Here is a 19102-nt window from a genome sequence, read left to right on the forward strand (position 1 = left end):
GGGAGATTTGGCAAACTCAGAAAGCCTGGTTTTTGTTTCTTCAAAATGTGTGGACTTCATGGAAACAAAAACTATTTTTTGAACTGTAGATATTTGTTTTTGTCTAGACGGTTATACACACCTGTTTAGTAATCTTGAAGTTGGCAGATTCTCCAAAATGTGAATGAAAAATGTTATTTTTAGAGGTATGTTGTCAGTGGGTTTATTGTTCCTATGATAAAAGAAGGATCGCTTTTCAGTGATCATGTTGGTGGCATGTGAAAAACAGTAAAGGATTTCCTGGGAAACGTTGGTAGGTAATCGTAGCTGCGTTTCAAGGTTATGGACACTTCAAAGTGCTATAAAACTATAAGTTGATTTCTTTGCAAGTCTGCTTTCTCATCAGATAAAAATAAGAGTACCAATTGCTGTTTACCTTCCTAAATGATGTGTTTACCTTCCTAAATGATGTATTTTGAAAGAGTCACTCATGTAAACAGCCTTCCAAATGGTACTCAAAGTAATTTGCATTTCATTCCTCCTGCACTTACTTCTGAGCCTTTCACTCTTTCTACTGATCCCCAAATGATTATTTTGGGCAAACCAGAATGCCTGTGGAGGTTGTAGAGAGCCTCTCCTTAGAAGTTGATAAACAGGTTCTTAGTGATTTTGAGGGTGGGTGCCACTCTTTTTGAAGGCTTTACTGTTTCACATTTGCTTCTGCATTGTTTTATTGCTTTGTTTTTGAGATATAAGTTTCCTGACAGTCTTCTGGCCTTGAGTTAAGATTCCAACTACCAATTTGCCACATTCTATATAAGGAGTATTTGAGAGTCTTTTCTTGTCTTATGTAGATAGAGCTAGTGTCAAGTATCCCTGAAGTTTAGAGTATCATGTCAATCTCACTAATTAGAAAGAGGTGAAGTCTGGTCTAGAGAGTGTGTGTGTGTTTACATGCATGCTTCTGAAGATATAAACTAATGCTTATTTTAGTTATTCATTTATGATCCCAATTACTAACTAACCAACCGACTTACCAACTTATCTGTAGATAGTTATGGAATATCTACTAAGTACATGCCACTCTATCTCAGCAGAAGGGTAAAATATGAAAATTTGTTAATACATGGTTCTTGCTGTCTTGGAGTTGACCCGTTGGGAGAGATGAGATGTGCATGCATATTAAACAGTGAATTAATAGGGCAAGGAAGTAGGATTATTCTAAATGCCAAATTGATTGGCACAGGCCCAGGAGTATAAGGAGTTCAGGAAACAGAGAGAGAAAAATGAAAGCTGGAAAGATTAGTGAGGGCTCCACAGAGGAGTCGGGGCTTGATCTCTGCTCTCGAGGATGAGTAGTGAGAAGACAATAGTGACAGGAAGGTGCATCCTGGGTGGAGGATGCCGTAAGCATGGCATTGGACTAAGCGTAAGCTTTTTGTGTTTGGGGAGAAACATTGAGAGGCTGCTAGTTGGATTGGAAGGATGCTATTGGAGTAGTGGAGCTTGACGAGGTTGAATGGGACAGATATTCATATATATTCTGATTATGAGGAATTTGTAGACTTTGTTGAAAGTTATATATATTCAAATTTTTATGTTTTCTTGCTGTACTTGGTTTTGACACACAAAAGTTTCTGAGAGGAGTAAGAATATTAAAATCTTCGATGAAAATCTATATTTCAACACAGGCTTAGTATTAATATTTGCAGAAATTGTTATGTAAATAGATACACATGTAAATATGATGTGAATTGACATGTGAGAAAACTAACAGCGTAAATTTTTTCCCAGGCCGGACCTGATCGACATGAATACTGTTGCTGTTCAAAGCAACCTTGCAAATTTAGAGCACGCTTTTTATGTAGCCGAAAAAATCGGTGTTATAAGACTTCTGGATCCTGAAGGTGAGTTGTTGTCTTGACTAGATGTAGACTGGCATGAGTGTCTGATCGGAGGTAATCTCTCAACATTTTGAAATAACTTATGCTGCTGCTTTTAGATGTCGATGTCTCCTCACCTGATGAAAAATCAGTAATAACGTATGTGTCATCTCTCTATGATGCATTTCCCAAAGTCCCGGAAGGTGGCGAAGGCATCAGTGCCAACGTGAGTACTGATTTTTCCACACAGCTGCTGATGGGTAATGACCTGTTGGCTGAGTTCTTTGATAGAAATTTTTACAGTATTTAAATATCGAGTATTTTTTAAAGAATTTGAGTTAATGTGCTATTTGGTAAACCAAGACTATATGCATTTTCATGGCACCATACCACCATTAAAATTAAAGTATAACTTAAAAAAAATTTTGTTTTGTGTTGTTCATAAAGTAGGCTGTTCAGAGTTACGTATCATTTTATAAGTAAAAGCTGTAAACCACTGAATTTTGGAGATTTTCATTTTTAACTCACTGCTGTTGTACAACTGCTCTATTTGATATCCTCCTATATGTATAGGATATCTCACTGTGGAAATCACTTTCAGGTTTATTAACTCGTATAATCCCATGAGATAAGTTGGCTAGGTATTGTTTTTCTGATTTAAGAGCGATCCCCCGAGGAAGGCTGTTTGATTTTGCTAGATTAACAGAGCTGGTTCGTAAGCAGAGCGAGGTCTCTGACACACCACTTGGAGCTTTTGTTAGCCCGCTGTTTCCCAGAGGTTTGTGTAACCAGTTCAGTCGTGCGTGTTGTAGTGGGCATGCTAACAAGTTCTTGTGCGTTTCTGGAAGAGAACAGGAGCCCTGCACGTGTGGTGCATTTGGAGCTGATCCGCCTCACTGTCGGCTTCGCCTCTCCTCCTTGCACATACGTTTTTTTCTGTTTTACTCGAAGATTTAGGAGCTCATCCTGGGGAGCTGGCTTTTCTGGTCTCTTGCTTCACCTCTGTGTGCCGTTGGTTCTAGACTTATTTCCATTTCCTTCCTCTTGTTCTTTCTCTTAGAAGTTTATCCTCTTTGATCCCTGAGGAACCGGCCCCCGTGCTCCTCTCTCCTCTTGTGTCTGCCATGCTTCAGTGGTGAGCGTTGCTGCAGCACGTTTCTTCTGGCCATGCTTACTTTATCTTCTCGCTTCCTCCACCCTAACCCTGACTCTTACTCTTCGCACTAGAACTAGGATCGTGGCTTTCTTAGGGTTTTCCATCTCCGTTATTTTTCTCTTCCCATCAGTTCTGCACACTGTCATCAAATTAATCTTCCTAAAACCTGATGTCTTTAGCTTCAAGACTTTCAGTGACAACATATAGTTTGCAAGGTTAAATCTAGTCTGATAACCTGACGTTCAAAATTCTGCATAATATTAGTTCTGCTCACCTATATTTTTAGCTACAATGTCCCAGCACAAACTGCTGGGAGCCAGGGCATTTCCGTTTCAGAGTCCATTCCCCCCCACTCCTCCATCAGTAATTGTCTACTGGTCATTAGACACTGCACAGGGACTGCTTCTCCTAAGAAGCCTTTACTGACTGTTTTGAGGCCAAGTTATGCTTACCTGATCCGTATCTCAACCCTTAGCGCATGCTCCCTATTTCAGTTATTTCAACACTGAATTAAATACTGGTTTTCATTTTGCTTAACTGTTTATATTATGACTCTCTTGCCTCCCCATGTAGACAGTAGCTCTTTCATAAAAGGTATCATATCTTAAAGTATTTTAAATTATACAACACTTAGCACAGTGCCTTCAATATAATAAGCACTCGTCAAATAGTTAATTGAACATAGCAGTTCTTGTAGTTTCTAGTTTGCCCCATTTTTGAAAAGTTTGCTTAATGAGTGCTTGAATAATCCCATTGTGTACATTTCCTGTAGTTTTCATTCCTGTCTAGTTTCTACATATTGTAGAGCTCTTCAGGTTTCAGGTATTCAGTGGACTTAGATCTAAAAAGGTTGGCAGAGATGGCAACTAACCTGGCTAATGGCAAGTTTATTACTCCCCCTTCTTAAGTGCCTGGAAAACACCCCAAACAGATCACATTGTTTTTTCCTGCTGCGTTTGGTGCAGCCACAGAAGCCTTCTGAACACACTGCTCCAGCAGCCACAGTCTCTGGATCAGAATTGGCTCTCGTTAGGCTGGTCTTAGTCGTCAAATGTTGATAGCATGTTTTTAAAGCTGTTTATGTGGGAAGGATTGGGACTGGGTGGAAAGTAGGAAAACATTTAGCTCGTGCTCTCCATCATTAAAGACATGTAAATTCACAAAATGACCTCTGACTAAGTCATGTCAGATACGAATGTTGTTATCTGCAGACATGGACCTTTTCTGTCATTTTATTCTTCCAGGATGTTGAAGTCAAATGGATTGAATACCAGAATATGGTGAACTACCTCATCCAGTGGATCAGACACCATGTGACCACAATGTCAGAGAGAACATTTCCGAATAATCCTGTAGAACTAAAGGTCTGTGTCACTGCAGAAGCTAAGTAGGATTGAACTGATTAGTAAACTTTTAATTAATGTATAATAACTTTAGAAGTTCAGGAAAAATTGCCCTTGGCAAGCAACTAATAAATAGGCAATTTTTTAATTTACTCATCTCCTGTTACATGGAGAAAATGGAGGTAAACATTAATAATGAAAACATAATAGCAACAGCATCTTAAAGACATTTATAGTCCTGTAGCTTTGAATTGTTGCGAGTTTAAGGTATAAATTGAGAGAGATTCTGGAACTGACGTTGCTAAATTGCTTTCGGTGCCTGGGAAACCCTTTGAGCCCCAGAGATGGCTGTGGCAGGAGGGGCTCTGGGAAGCTTGCACAAGTGTGACAGTGGTTGGGTGTGTGCCTGTGGTCACATTCTGTTAAAAGCTACTTCAGAGGCTTCTTTTGTATAGTAACGGGTACATACCATATTTCACCATGAATTCAAAAATACGTACTTGACTTCCAGTATAAATGAATTCATGATTTAGTAAAACAGTAGCTACTACCTAAAAACAGGTCCACCTCTTTGAGGCAAAACATTATAGAAATATAAAAGACATTATAGCTATATGAACTTATTGAAGAAAACTTGTCTCATTTTGTATATCTGGATTTGTAATAGCAAAGTAGTCTGCTTTATTTCAAGAAATTGATAATGTGAATATTAACAACATAGTCTAATTCTTTGAATTGTAGGCTTTATTTTCATGATCAAACTGGGATCACTAAAACTATAATAACCCAGGGTGGGCCCTGTTGAAGCTATTCATTGTGCTTATGCGTCTGCACAGAACGTCTGTGGAACAGCTCATATTCACATTGCCATGGGGAGTTTGTCCCTGGCATGAAGTTGCTTGGCATGTGTTGTTATGATGCTTTTTAAGTGCTCTTAAAGTTGTTTGTGTGATGTCTCCATATGTGGATGTAAACCTTTCCAGGGCAAGAAAGGTTTTCCTTTCTGTCACCACATCTAGCATGAACTGTGTTTAGCACATAATGCATTTCTGTGCTTATTTTACTGATAGATGTCTTGAAACAATTGCATTTTGAGTTCAAAACAATTTTCAGATTTCAACTTATTTGCAAATGGATTCCTGTTGTTCAGACAATTGGGTAAATTTGTATTGGCTTCTGATTTATGTACATTATTGAAGTTTTAGAAGAAGTTTGAGTGACTGCACAGATTACTTGCCGGTGCCTAGGACAGGACCTAATATGGGAAAGGGAGTATATCATGGGGAAATGTCAGTAATTTCATTAGCCAGCAAGACTTCAGAAATGTGTCTGCCTGGAGATTTATGGGGACTTTTTAAAAAACAGCATGAATTGAGATGAAATAATTAGTAAACACTTACTAGATGTGGAGATGTTCAGCTACATAATTTTTATGAAGCTCCTTTTGAGTAAATATAATAAATTATATTTAAGAGATTCTCAAATTTATATCTGCAAACTAGATAATTTAATTTTATGGTGGAAACTTCTATAATAACAGCAGCAAGCAAGAGTATCTGTCTTTGTTTATTAATCTGTTTAACTTGCCCTATGGGGCATTGAAATCAAATTTTAGCCCTATCTATCTGATAAGAATTCTGTTTTCAAGGATAGATCCATGATGTAGAAGAGAACAGGTTTTTTCTTTTTCCTTTATGGGAATTATATCAGATTATTTTTCCCAAAACTTAAAGCTAAAGTGCACCATTTGGAAAAGTGCCTCTTTTAAAGGATGCGTTTTCTTGTTTGCATGATGAGAGATTTTTAGTGGAACTGTAGTAAAGACTTGCCATGGTTTATGATTATCCAGATCCCTGTGTGGCACTTACTGAATCATGGCTCCCATCAATACTTACACCCTGAACAGATCATATATAACCCGGTCACCAGCTAGCTGGGAAGCGGTACTGTCCCTGAGTGTCAGTTTTATAAAGAAATTCCACTGAATGCATGCGACACAGTAAATAGCATTTGAAGTGGTAACGTTGTGTGATGATGAACACAGTCTGTGAAGTTTGGCCCTTCATTTATTTTCCATTTCATTCTAGGCACTTTATAATCAGTATTTACAGTTTAAAGAAACAGAAATTCCACCAAAGGAGGCAGAAAAATCAAAAATTAAACGCCTATATAAATTGTTAGAGGTAAGCAGAGATTACCTTTGTCTTGTCAGGCATAATATTTATTTTTTTTTTTACATCTTTGCTTCATATTAAATTTTTTTGTTTTCTCAAGATTTGGATAGAATTTGGACGCATCAAACTCCTTCAAGGTTATCATCCAAATGACATAGAAAAAGAGTGGGGGAAGCTCATTATTGCCATGCTCGAGAGGGAGAAGGCACTTCGTCCAGAAGTAGAAAGGTGGGCCAGAGATGGTTTCTGCCAGGGGTATCGAGGTTGGGGAGGGGGAGCAGGCGGGAGGGGCTCTGTGTGCTCATGGGAAGAACTTGAGCTTTGGAGCCAGGCAGACAAGACACCAACATTTGCTTTTTCCATTTCCTTGGCTCTCTGATCTTGGGTAAAGTCACTTAGTCTTTCTGATCCTCCATTTTCTTATCTGGAAACTCTCCCAAGAAGTTTGAGGAGTAAATTAGTGAAGTGATGTTTAACAGGACCTGATAGGCTGGGTTGGCATGTGAAGTCTCATCTGAGAAGGTGGTTACAGGTTTAAAGTCGATCAAAATTATGTGAGAATTTCCTAAACTGGCTTTTAAGACACCAGGGCGTGGATCCAAAAGCTCCTACATAGTTCAATAGTTAACTTATTTTGTTTCTTGTTACATTTTTGGCTATGGCCTGCTTTCCGTGTGGCAATGGGAACCAACCCAGTCAGCCTCCATTTAAAGGGCAGCGAGATGGCATCTAGAAAACACTCAGTAAATGTCAGATCAAGTTCCCTTTCTACTCCACTTCTACAAATGCGTTTATTCCATGAAGTCATCACCGACTCCTTATCATTCTGGTCCTCCCACTACACCCAGTTGCCTGGGAAAGTACTGCTTAGTCCTCAGGAGACGTTTGTTGAGTGGATTCGTCTCCACATAATCCTTACCTCCCAGCCTGACTCGTGGTTCATGGGAATTGTGGTCTCTGTTCCTCATTAGCTGTGAGCTCCAGAGGGGCTGGGCCTTCAGTGTAAGGCCTGTGTGGTCAGGCGCTTCTCAGGCCTTCTCACACCACACCCTCCCTGCTGTCTGTAGTGTAGCCACACTGGCTATCTCTCAGGAGCTCTCGTGTGCCAAGGTCCCGCCCTCCTCCATACACAGGATCTTTGCACCATCTGTTCCTTTGGCAGGGAGGTTTATTTCACCCTCCTTATCTCTCTTTACTCCTAATCATTCTCAGATCTCAGCTCCAGTGTTACTTCCTCAAGAATCTTTCCATGATCTCTCAGGCTAGTTCAGATGTCTTGCTTATAACTCTCGTATTTACATGCATTGTTCCTTCATAACACTTATCTCAGTTGTAATTTTATATTTATTTCTGCCATCGTTTGACTAGGGACTGCCTGTTCTATGGTTACGAGTTCCAAGAATATGGAGACAAACTCTTGTCTTTGCTGTCCCTTGTGTTGCCGGTGCTTGACGCAGCGCCAGGTCAGGTGTGCATACATAGAGATGCTCAGTGTACTCATGTGCTAGTGCCCCACACGTGACTGCAACATGGTTGGAATGTGAAATAATGTGTTGAAGATATGAGAGCAAGTCTAACTTGTCAGTCCTTTATTAAATTACTGATTGCAGTCTTGTTAAAGCATCATATTATATCTGCATAACTGGCTCTAGATCCCAAACAAGCTTGAAATACCCGAGATGGATTTCTATGGAGGAGGTAATTCTAGATGATTAAAATGAGATACTAAGCTAGTCATTTGAAGTAACAGAAAAGCATGCCACAGAAAGGCTACAGAGTGGATTTTTAGTCATCAGACAAGTAGCTGGGGGGGCTGGCCCCATGGCCGAATGATTAAGTTCACATGCTCCACTCTAGCGGCCCAGGGTTTCACCGGTTCGGATCGTGGGTATAGATCTAGCACCGCTCATCAAGCCATGCTGAAGTGGCGTCCCACGTAGCAGAACCAGAAGGACCTAGAATTAGACTATACAACTATGTACTGGAGGTGCTTTGGGGAGAAGAGGAAAAACAAAAGGTTGCCACGAGATGATAGCTCAGGTGCCAATCTTTAATAAAAAAAAATTAAAAAAGAAAAAGAAGAGTAGCTGGCGTTTCATCTATGTTAATAAAAAGGCAGTAGGTCAGAGTCAGAGTTCAAGGTCCAGGAGCCAGTCAGTCCTGGATTAGATTATTAGCTCAACCTGCATGCCATGTAATCTTAGACAACTTCATTAACCTCCCTAAGCCTTGCTTTCCTCGTTTGTAAATGGGATGTGATAGTATGTACCACATTTGGTGCTTCTCACTCAGAGATGAGGTCATGTACGTAAAATGATTAATTTCCTGACACATAATAATTGCTTAACAAATGTTAGGTGCTGCTATTACTGATTTGAGTTTTTCCGTTTACTGACTATATTTGACATGGCACTCGCAAATTTCCCCTTTCTTGTCTTCCAAAAAGAAAAATATCTACCTTTGGATGGAGAAGCGACAGTTTGGCTTGGTAGTGTTGGAGCAGGAAAATATTTAGGAGCTTGGTTGGGTAAATGCCTTCATTTTTCTTGACACAACAAGTTTTTTGGCATTAACTGTTAATTGTAAATAATAGCTATGTGGCATGGGAGTGTCCAAAAGACAAATGAGAAAGAGCCAATGTTCTTATGCCAGATAGTAACCTATAGAAGGAAAAACAAGCACAGATGAATTACATCTGCAAGCTTTGCATCGATATTCTGCTTAGCTCTTTGGCTTTTAAAAATATAAAGTAACTGTAATAAGATTAGAAGTAACATTCCTGAGAGCACATCATACCAAGAATGGTAAATGGATGATTTTCCAAATAATTTAACCTTATAAACAAACGACATGGCGGTTAAAATGGAAATGTCCTTTGTTTCTCATTGAACTTAGTTGCTTATTTCTAAGCGCCAGCTTTTAAACCTTGTGTTTTCAGTACAGACCGGGACGTTGACAAAAATCAGGCTATGATTGAATATTTGTGTTCTTTTAGCTGATGATTGGTATTGCCAGAGTAACTTTTACTAATCGTACCTGGGCTTTGGTGAGGCATCTGAGTTGTTTTTTAGATGGTTGCAATTGGATGACTCTTGGTGAAAATATTTGGCAGGTATTCTTCAGTGACGCCCCGATCAGCCTGCCCTGTCCGTACTTGCAGGGTTTTAATACGAGCTGCAAAAGGCAAACCTCAGCTAGCAAACGCGTGGCTTTAGGCGAGATTCTTCTGCATAGTTATCAGCATATTATTTGTCATGTGTTGAATATGCATGTTGGAGCGTATTTAAGGAGCCATTACAGCTGTAACATTCAGCTGCCACTTTGCACCGGTAGAAGTAGAACCTTTTGCAGCCCTTCTGAGTTTCAGTCTACTTTTAACGGTCAAAGAAAGAACATCATTTCGGGAGTAAACATGCACAGTAGTAGTTACAGTTACCACAGCAGCGACTCCGTGTTCAGTAACACTCTGAGCACCCGAACCAGTCTTGATGCCAATGAAAATTTTCTCTCGGTTAATTGTGGTCCGACCCTGATCAACTCCTGCATCAGCTTCGGCAATGAATCCTTTGATGGACACAGGTATTGAACTGTTGGTGTGGGCTCGTGTTTTACTTTGGGTGGGCAGCAGTTTTCAGGGCTGGGGAACTCTGTGACTTCAAAGGGAGAGACTTTATTTCATTATGTCCCTTCTTTTAGGTTGGAAATGTTGCAGCAGATTGCCAATCGAGTTCAGAGGGACAGTGTCATCTGTGAAGACAAACTGATGCTTGCCCGAAATGCTCTCCAGGCTGTAAGTTCCTTTCAGGAGCCATTGAGGTTGTCGCAGATGGGTCTGAGCGTTTGCATGTACTAAAAGTTTTGCATAACTTTTGGTCGATTCTCGGTAGTGTTGTCTACCAAAACTTAAAGTTTGTTGAAGATTATCGTCACTCTTTGCTCTCTTGAGGGGTGGTTGAGCAAGGGAAAACCTATTTTTAAACCAAAAGGGAAAACAGAGAAAACCCAAGTAGACCCTGTTCCACTGTTTCGAGTTTCATGTTTGAGGCTAGATTTGAAACTTGTTTCACAGAATTAATGTTGATTCTTTTAAAATACAGGATTCTAAAAGATTAGAATCAGGGGTGCAGTTTCAGAATGAAGCAGAAATTGCTGGGTATATACTTGAATGTGAGAACCTTTTGCGCCAGCATGTAATTGACGTACAGATTCTTATTGATGGAAAATACTACCAGGCAGATCAGTTGGTCCAGAGGTAAGAGTGCTGCTTATCCAGCCCCTGTCTTTTCGTGTAACTGTTTCATGGGCACTCACGATAGGAATGTAGAGAGTGACAGTTTTATGAAATATATTTCTTGTTCTCTTTTCAGTTGAAAATGTGTGTCACATTAATTCTGGTATATTTTGGTGTAAATAGGTATTTGTTCTTCAAAGACAAGTAATAGAAAAAAATATTTTGTGATACATATAACATTTAATACTCTAGCAACTAATATACTTAGAGTTAAAATATTCATGTTTGACATTTGAAAAAGGAAAAATATTAGAAAAGTGTCTTTTTTAACTCAACTTTTCAGTTTTCTGTTTATCTCGTCATGAAAGTGTTCATAACAAAATGTTGGAAAAACTACATTTATATAAAAATCTGTATCTCTGAGAAGTGGGTTGGGGGAGGGCTTCAGGTTTTATACTATATATAATATATATGTAAATATATAAATATATATGTGATACATATATGAAACAAAAATTACAAAAGATGCTTTGACCCAATAACTCCACTTTCAGGAATCTATAGTAATTCTAAATATAGAAAATATACAAATAAATATAGAAAAAATGCTTTTGTTCATATCAGAAATATTTTATAGTAACAAAAATTTGAAATACCCTACCTGTCAAATAATAGGAAAATGATCACAATGTAGTGTAGTAATTATGTTCATTGTAAATGATAGTTATGAAGACTGTGTGGTAATATGGAAAGTGCTTATAGCATAACATTCAGTAAAAATAATTGTGATGCAAAATTTCATCAATATGTGACTTTTTTTGATGGACATTATGTTTTTGAGCAAGTTTACAGAAAAATTAAGTGGAAAGTACAGAGTTCCCATATGGCCCTTTACCACCCCCGTCCTCCATTATTAACATCTTGCATTAGTGTGATAAATTTGTTACATTTGATAAGCCAATATCGATACATTAGTATTAACTAAAAAGTCCATAGTTTACATTAGGGGTCACTCTTTGTGAAAAATGCCTTTTATATTTTGGTTTATCCCTTTCAGGGTTGCAAAGCTACGTGATGAAATTATGGCCTTAAGGAATGAATGTTCCTCAGTGTACAGCAAAGGACGCCTGTTGACGACAGAGCAGACGAAGCTCATGATATCAGGAATTACTCAAAGTTTAAACTCAGGATTTGCACAGACTTTAAACCCCAATCTGAGCTCAGGACTGACCCAGAGTTTAACGCCTTCCCTAACCCCTTCTAGTGTGACATCGGGCCTGTCATCAGGTCTGACTTCCCGCCTGACTCCCTCCGTCACGCCGGCTTACACGCCTGGTTTCCCATCAGGATTAGTTCCAAATTTCAGTTCAGGAGTAGAGACAAATTCTTTGCAAACTCTGAAGTTGATGCAGATCCGAAAGCCCCTTCTAAAGTCTTCTTTGCTGGATCAGAATTTAACAGAAGAGGAAGTCAACATGAAATTTGTTCAGGATCTTTTGAACTGGGTTGATGAGATGCAGGTAAAAAAATGTTTGCTTTACCTGAAAGTTTCAGCCTTTATTGCTGTCAGTTTCTTTTTTAAACCTAGTGTCTTCCTGTTTAAAGGTGCAGCTGGACCGCACCGAATGGGGATCAGATTTGCCAAGTGTTGAAAGCCATTTAGAAAACCATAAGAATGTTCACCGAGCTATTGAAGAATTTGAATCTAGCCTTAAAGAAGCTAAAATCAGTGAGGTATGTGAATTTAAAATCTGAATATATTTTATTTTAGCTTACTGTTGCTTTTTCTTCATATAAAGACTTCGTAACAAAATAGTAGCTACATTGAATATGAGTCAGGATTCCTTAAGATTCCTAACCCTGATGTCTTTTTATCCCATCTTATAGATCCAAATGACGGCACCTCTTAAACTAACTTATGCAGAAAAGTTGCACAGATTGGAGAGTCAGTATGCAAAACTCTTGGTAAGCTTTTTGTTTTTTTTTAAACTTTCTGTTTCCCTTATCTCTATTTGGCAAAGACATGATTCTTATAATGATTTTCCTCATGAAGAATACATCCAGGAATCAGGAGCGGCACCTTGACACACTCCATAATTTTGTAACTCGTGCAACTAGTGAACTTATTTGGTTGAATGAAAAAGAAGAGGAGGAAGTTGCTTATGACTGGAGTGAAAGAAATACCAACATAGCTCGGAAAAAAGATTACCACGCGGTAAGGACAGCCTCTGTCACTGAGTGCCAAAGTTGTCTTTTAAGTTTGGATCTTTTTCTAACTCGCTTCTTAATTCTTTGTTAAATTAGGAATTAATGAGAGAACTTGATCAAAAAGAAGAAAATATTAAATCAGTTCAGGAGATAGCAGAGCAGCTGCTTCTGGAGAATCACCCAGCCCGACTAACTATTGAGGTAAATCAGAAAGTGTAACAGTCATGGCTGAATATTGACGCTTGATTATTACTCTTCAGATTCTTTTATTCCTGATAAATTGAAAAAGACAAATTATCAAACTCTTATTACAGCTTGTCTCAAAAATAATGTTTCTGAGAAATCACTGATTCTCGCTTTCAGTTCTCTTGCTCTTTCTAAGTGTGTCACCCGCCCATCACTTAGAATAAAGGGACCTTTGTCAGGCCCTGTGGGTGAAGAGATGTATTACAGTAAATAGGAAGGCCCTTGACTTTACAAGCTCTGATGTTTTATTTCTTTCTGACTCTGTGACTTGCACCAGCAATGTAACCTTGCTAAGCCTCATTCACCTACCTAAAATGGGGGAAATTGCTTGTGACCCATAGAGTTGTAGTGAGAACGAGAACAATGTGCTCTTACTGCTTAGTTCAGTTCGTGGTACATGGTATGTTCTCAAGAAGTATTTGTTATTGCTATTTACTGATTTCGTTCATGATGTGGCTTTGTGAGGTGGATTGGAACAACATCCTAGCAAGGCCTCATGGTATAGCACATACATTTCAAGTCCAGAAATGGAGAACTGACGTGGGATTCATCAGGTTGCCTGTGTGGTGGCGGTGGTGTGTTAAATTTTCAGGCCTAATATATACTAGTTAGAGTTAGTGACTTTCTACTTGTGAAAGGGGGTTATGTAAGTGAGTGAGAAGCTCAAACACGAGCAAATTTGGTCTATTGCCAGAGAAAAAAGATGAAGCTGTGCTTAAAATGTGACGTGCTTCAAACAACACAGTTGAGGAGGGGTGTCTCTTAGTCTTTGTTCACTGAAATCGTCATGACAAGAAAGATCAGTAAAATTCTACACCTCAGGAAGTTTTGGAAATGTTATATTTGGCCTTCTTTCATATAAAAATATGGTTTTGTATCCACATGAAATGCCACATAGGAATGTTAAAGACAGGAGAGTAGTGGCAGCTCTGGGGAAGGAAATTAGAATAATGATAGGTCTGGATGTGCTTTTTTATGATGATAACTAAAAGTAGAGTATTCCCTTATGGTGCAGATGAAAACTGTTAGGAAATATGACTGTTGGTTACGAATTTTGATGGGACTGGATAATGTGAATGTGACTTTGACTACTTTTATGTAGAAATATTAATCTAATTAAAAGTTTCTTGAGGGATAAATTAAGCCTTAGTCATCTTGATGATTCCATTGGCCTGTCCAATGTCTTGTGGGTACATGGGTAACGTTTAGTTAATCATCAATACTATTTCATATATTAAATGAAGAAAGAAACTAATAATCTAACAATGCACAATGATGTGTCTTTCATGACCAGTTTTCTCAAAGTAGCTTAATTTGAGGGAGCAGGTAATATGAGCATGATATGTTGCCCAATTTCCAGTGCAGCGTTGTACGTTCCATTCAGAAAGGCTGCCAGAACGTAGCTCAGCAGGAATGAGCTTTTCCAAAAGGAGGAAGAGTGACAGGCCGACTTAAGATAGTCATTGAAGCATCCAGGGCTCCCTCTTCTGGAAGTCCGTGAATTGCATCTTAAACATAAAAGAGTGTTTTTTGTTTCCCTAATGAAGTAGATGTCCTTTCTATAATATTTTTGCCCTCATGAAAATACACTTTGTTTAAAATAAAGATTCAAATAAACAAATATTTTTAATAAAAATTCCTAGTATTATAATAATTCCAGAATTACCCTGATATGGGGTTGCACACTCTCTTCTCCACCCTCCCCAAACCTTTCCCTGGACAAAACAAACACATAAACCTCCTTCTCTAGAGCTTCTGGCCTAGTTTTAGAAGCAAAAAACAAAGAGAAAACGACAGAACCATCTATTTTTGTGTCAGATGGTGTATTTTATGACCCAGTAATAGGAAAATTCAGAGAAAAGAAAAATGAATGGAAAGTGTCATGCAGGTGGGCGTGTCTGAGGATTCCACAAAGTTGGTGTAAGGGGCAGTGGGAAAGGAATAAGGGGTTGGTTTTCTAAGTAGCAAGGATGGCTTGCATCCATTTCAAATTTAAATATTTTTTTCATGTAAAAATAGCCAGCATTAGCTTTTTCCTTGTATTTTAAGAAGAAATTTCAAGAAGTTTAAAATTTCAAGGAAATTGACCGGACTGGTTTATAAATTTGTAGTTGAACTTTTAGGACTGGCTCTGTGCAAGTTGGAACTCTTAGATTGGAGGGACATTTCGCTACCCTGCTTCTCCAGTCTTATTCTGTGAAAACAATCTCATCGTCTGTTTAGATAGTAGAGTCTTTCATCTTTTAAAGCATTGTTGTGTATGCACACGGTTACTCTCCAGCCAGTCACGGTGGCTGTGTTTTACCTTTAAGGCCTACCGAGCGGCCATGCAGACGCAGTGGAGCTGGGTCTTACAGCTCTGCCAGTGTGTGGAGCAGCACATCAAGGAGAATACCGCCTATTTCGAGGTATGTGAATGGAATCACGATGCCAGGAGATGGTATTGTGGTTGTGACTGACTTTACAGAAAACACCTTCATATTTATTGTTAAGATACATGTATGTATTGTTCAGGTGAAACAAACTGAAACGTTTTCTTTGTAGGCTATCTGGGCTGTATGTCCTATGGGATAGATTGAAGCATTCTCTTAAGGAGGAGATCCTTTACAACCTCTTAAAGTGTCAGAAAATCTTTGTTTTATAAATGTGTCTCTTAATAAAGAAATATTTCATTACAGAGAGCTCTTTATTCTTCAGAAGTTTTAAAATATTCTTGGAATTTTACGCCTACTTAAAAATTGTTTGGACCCTACAGTAAAATAGACCTTCAATCAAAATAACACAGGGCCAAACACGACACAGACGTGAGCACTGGACGCTGAGCATCCATTCGCAGTCGTCCAAGTTCAATAGTTGTTTGGTTACAGGAGGGATGTGGCTCTTAAGTTGTCTTGTGATTTTCTTCTGTTCTCACTTATGAGAGGTACACACAGCTTGCCAAGCCTGTGCTTTACAGGGCACTTCATATATTTTAACTGCCGGTTTTCATCTTTCCATAGTTTTTCAATGATGCCAAAGAAGCTACTGATTACTTAAGGAATCTGAAAGATGCCATTCAGCGGAAGTACAGCTGTGATAGATCCAGCAGCATTCACAAGCTGGAAGACCTTGTGCAGGAATCGATGGTACGCATGCGAAAACCTGTGCATTCCATCGGAATGTGTGATAGGGATCAGATTAGTGTTTTACTATATTGTTATATGTGCAGAACTGTATCTTTTGTTGGTACTCTTGATATTTCCACCTCACTCTGTCAAGCATTTAAACATTCCGTTGTAGTATTTTTTGGTCTCAGATATGACAAAAGCGTTTTTTATGTGACTGCCTTGATATTTTAACATGCTTCGACAGTGTTCTGTGTATGTGTGTGTGTGTGGTGTGTTTAGTCGTTCATTTCAAAGATATGTGTTAAGCACGTTCTGTGTCTCAGGTGCTGTTTTAGGTGCTGGAGATAGAACAGTGGACAGAACAGACAAGAATCCCCACCCTCCTGGTGCTTACACACTGTGGGGGAGTAGACAATAGACGTGATAAATAGTGAAATATATGTAGCACGTTTGATAGTGGTGAATACCAAGGAGGAAAGAACAACCAAACAAACAAGGGAAGAGAGATGCCAGAGGGTGTGGGGAAGGGTTGACAGGTTAGACCACAGGGTCAGGGAAGATCTTTCTAATGAAGTTCCGTGTGTGTAAAGCCCTAAAAGAACAGAGAGTACAAGTCTTTTACTTTTTAAAATCCATCTTGTTTGTTGCTTAGGAAGAGAAAGAAGAACTTCTGCAGTATAAAAGCACAGTAGCAAGCCTGATGGGGAGAGCAAAAACAATAATTCAGCTGAAGCCAAGGAATCCTGACTGTCCACTCAAAACTTCTATTCCGATCAAAGCCATCTGTGACTACAGACAAATTGAGGTACTTGTAACCCCCAGAAATAGACCAGTTTGTGCCATTGTTCATGTATTTTAAAAATGAGGTTACATTGCTTACTAGTGGTAAAATTTCCTACCTCAAAAAAACCAAAAATTCCCAAGATTGGCTATGGAAAAAGATTAGTCAATAGCGACCTCATTTGGTTTTTCTGTTCTTGATTTAAAACCAGATAACCATTTACAAAGATGATGAATGTGTTTTGGCCAACAACTCTCATCGTGCTAAATGGAAGGTCATCAGCCCTACTGGGAACGAGGCGATGGTCCCATCTGTGTGCTTCACAGTTCCTCCACCAAACAAAGAAGCTGTCGACTTTGCAAACAGGTTTGTGTGCATTAGCTAAATACATAGAGCTGGTTTGGGAGGCTCTCTGAAGGTTAAGGAAACAATCAATTCTTTGTCAAGGCCCACAGAATCAGAAGGATCTAGAACTAATAAACATGGGATAGTTCACAAACAGAAAGAAAAACTGTAGCGTGTTTTCAGAGGGAGTGCAAAGGCTTAATCTTGAGTTTTCTTTCATATATTTCAGAATTGAGCAACAGTATCAGAGTGTCCTGACTCTTTGGCATGAGTCTCACATAAACATGAAGAGTGTAGTATCCTGGCATTATCTCATCAATGAAATTGATAGAATTCGAGCTAGCAATGTGGCTTCAGTAAGTATAAATCCACACGTCAGCCTCGTCTGTCCAAAACTGTGAGGCACCTCGTCATGAGGGGTAGAGTTTATATTTGCTTTAAAATAGGATGGAGCCCAGCAGATCCATGCTCATATTAATTCAGTCAAGGAATATTTGTTATATGCCTACTGTATACAAGGCACTGTCTAAGAATTGTGGAAATCTAGAAATCACGTATTTCATTCAGTGCTCATTACTTTTTTTTTTTAAAGATTTTTATTTTTTCCTTTTTCTCCCCAAAGCCCCCCGGCACATAGTTGTGTATTCTTCGTTGTGGGTTCTTCTAGTTGTGGCATGTGGGACGCTGCCTCAGCGTGGTCTGATGAGCAGTGCCATGTCCGCGCCCAGGATTCGAACCAACGAAACACTGGGCCGCCTGCAGCGGAGCGCGCGAACTTAACCACTCGGCCACGGGGCGAGCCCCCAGTGCTCATTACTTTTTGATAGGGAGACAGGACATAGTGTTTGGACTTACAGAGATGGATATAGTTTGATTTCCTTTCTTGAATTTTATGTTCTTGTTTTCCCTTGTCTTTTAAAACCTGAAATTGTCAATGAAGAAAAAAATTAATTTCAAGTGGTTCCTCTATTTATGACTCTAATATGAACTGGCGTGAACCATGAGATCTAACTCGAGATCTGTCCCATTTAAATTTAGCTCTTAGTACTATAATCACTTAATTACATGGATCGTTGGTCTTCTTTAGATAAAGACAATGTTGCCTGGTGAACATCAGCAAGTTCTGAGTAATCTACAATCTCGTTTTGAAGATTTTCTGGAAGATAGCCAGGAATCACAAATATTTTCAGGCTCAGATATAACACAGCTGGAAAAGGAAGTTAATGTATGTAAGCAGTATTATCAAGAACTTCTTAAATCTGCAGAAAGAGGTAAAGCATGCGAATCGTTGTCTTTTTTTCCCCGTAGATGTTTAGTCCTGGAATTTTCTGTTCTCAGTGGGAGTCTCAGTCTTAGGTGTGTTATGTCACTCAGCCTGTGTTCGGCAGACACGATTGCTGGAACGTTAAAAAGCATGTTGGAAGTAGGAGGTGCAAGGAGGCATTCATTTGTTTCTAAATGATGAATTAATAAAAAAGATACCAACAAATAGCATGACAAAGAATGAATTCTCAGTGCATCTACTTTTCAACATTTTTGCTATTTGTAATGTAATGTTCAGAATGGTGATCTTTTAGTTTCTGAAAAGATTCAATTATTTTCCCATGTACCAAACTTGGAATTTTTTTTTAAAGACTTTTTTCCAGAGC

The 19102-nt window shown here is 38.9% G+C and overlaps 1 protein-coding gene across 24 annotated transcripts in view; it reads left to right on the forward strand.

Moving 5' to 3' along the window:
* The window catches only part of DST (dystonin), a 439342-nt gene that overhangs the window by 265764 nt on the left and 154476 nt on the right, over nt 1-19102 (forward strand). For 22 of the 24 annotated variants that reach the window (XM_046639567.1, XM_046639575.1, XM_046639568.1 and 19 more), the window contains 18 exons: nt 1774-1886; nt 1982-2088; nt 4263-4382; nt 6449-6544; nt 6636-6763; nt 10232-10325; nt 10633-10787; nt 11824-12286; nt 12372-12500; nt 12654-12731; nt 12820-12981; nt 13071-13175; nt 15533-15628; nt 16220-16345; nt 16980-17132; nt 17320-17474; nt 17683-17809; nt 18541-18724. In XM_046639567.1, the coding sequence (XP_046495523.1) occupies nt 1774-1886; nt 1982-2088; nt 4263-4382; nt 6449-6544; nt 6636-6763; nt 10232-10325; nt 10633-10787; nt 11824-12286; nt 12372-12500; nt 12654-12731; nt 12820-12981; nt 13071-13175; nt 15533-15628; nt 16220-16345; nt 16980-17132; nt 17320-17474; nt 17683-17809; nt 18541-18724 (2591 nt within the window). Of the gene's footprint in view, nt 1-1773; nt 1887-1981; nt 2089-4262; nt 4383-6448; nt 6545-6635; nt 6764-9502; nt 10115-10231; nt 10326-10632; nt 10788-11823; nt 12287-12371; nt 12501-12653; nt 12732-12819; nt 12982-13070; nt 13176-15532; nt 15629-16219; nt 16346-16979; nt 17133-17319; nt 17475-17682; nt 17810-18540; nt 18725-19102 lie in introns of those variants that run through there. The other 2 variants (XM_046639581.1, XM_046639589.1) reach the window with 2 other exon arrangements.

This window comes from Equus quagga, chromosome 15 (assembly GCF_021613505.1).
Source record: "Equus quagga isolate Etosha38 chromosome 15, UCLA_HA_Equagga_1.0, whole genome shotgun sequence".
Lineage (NCBI taxonomy): Eukaryota > Metazoa > Chordata > Mammalia > Perissodactyla > Equidae > Equus > Equus quagga.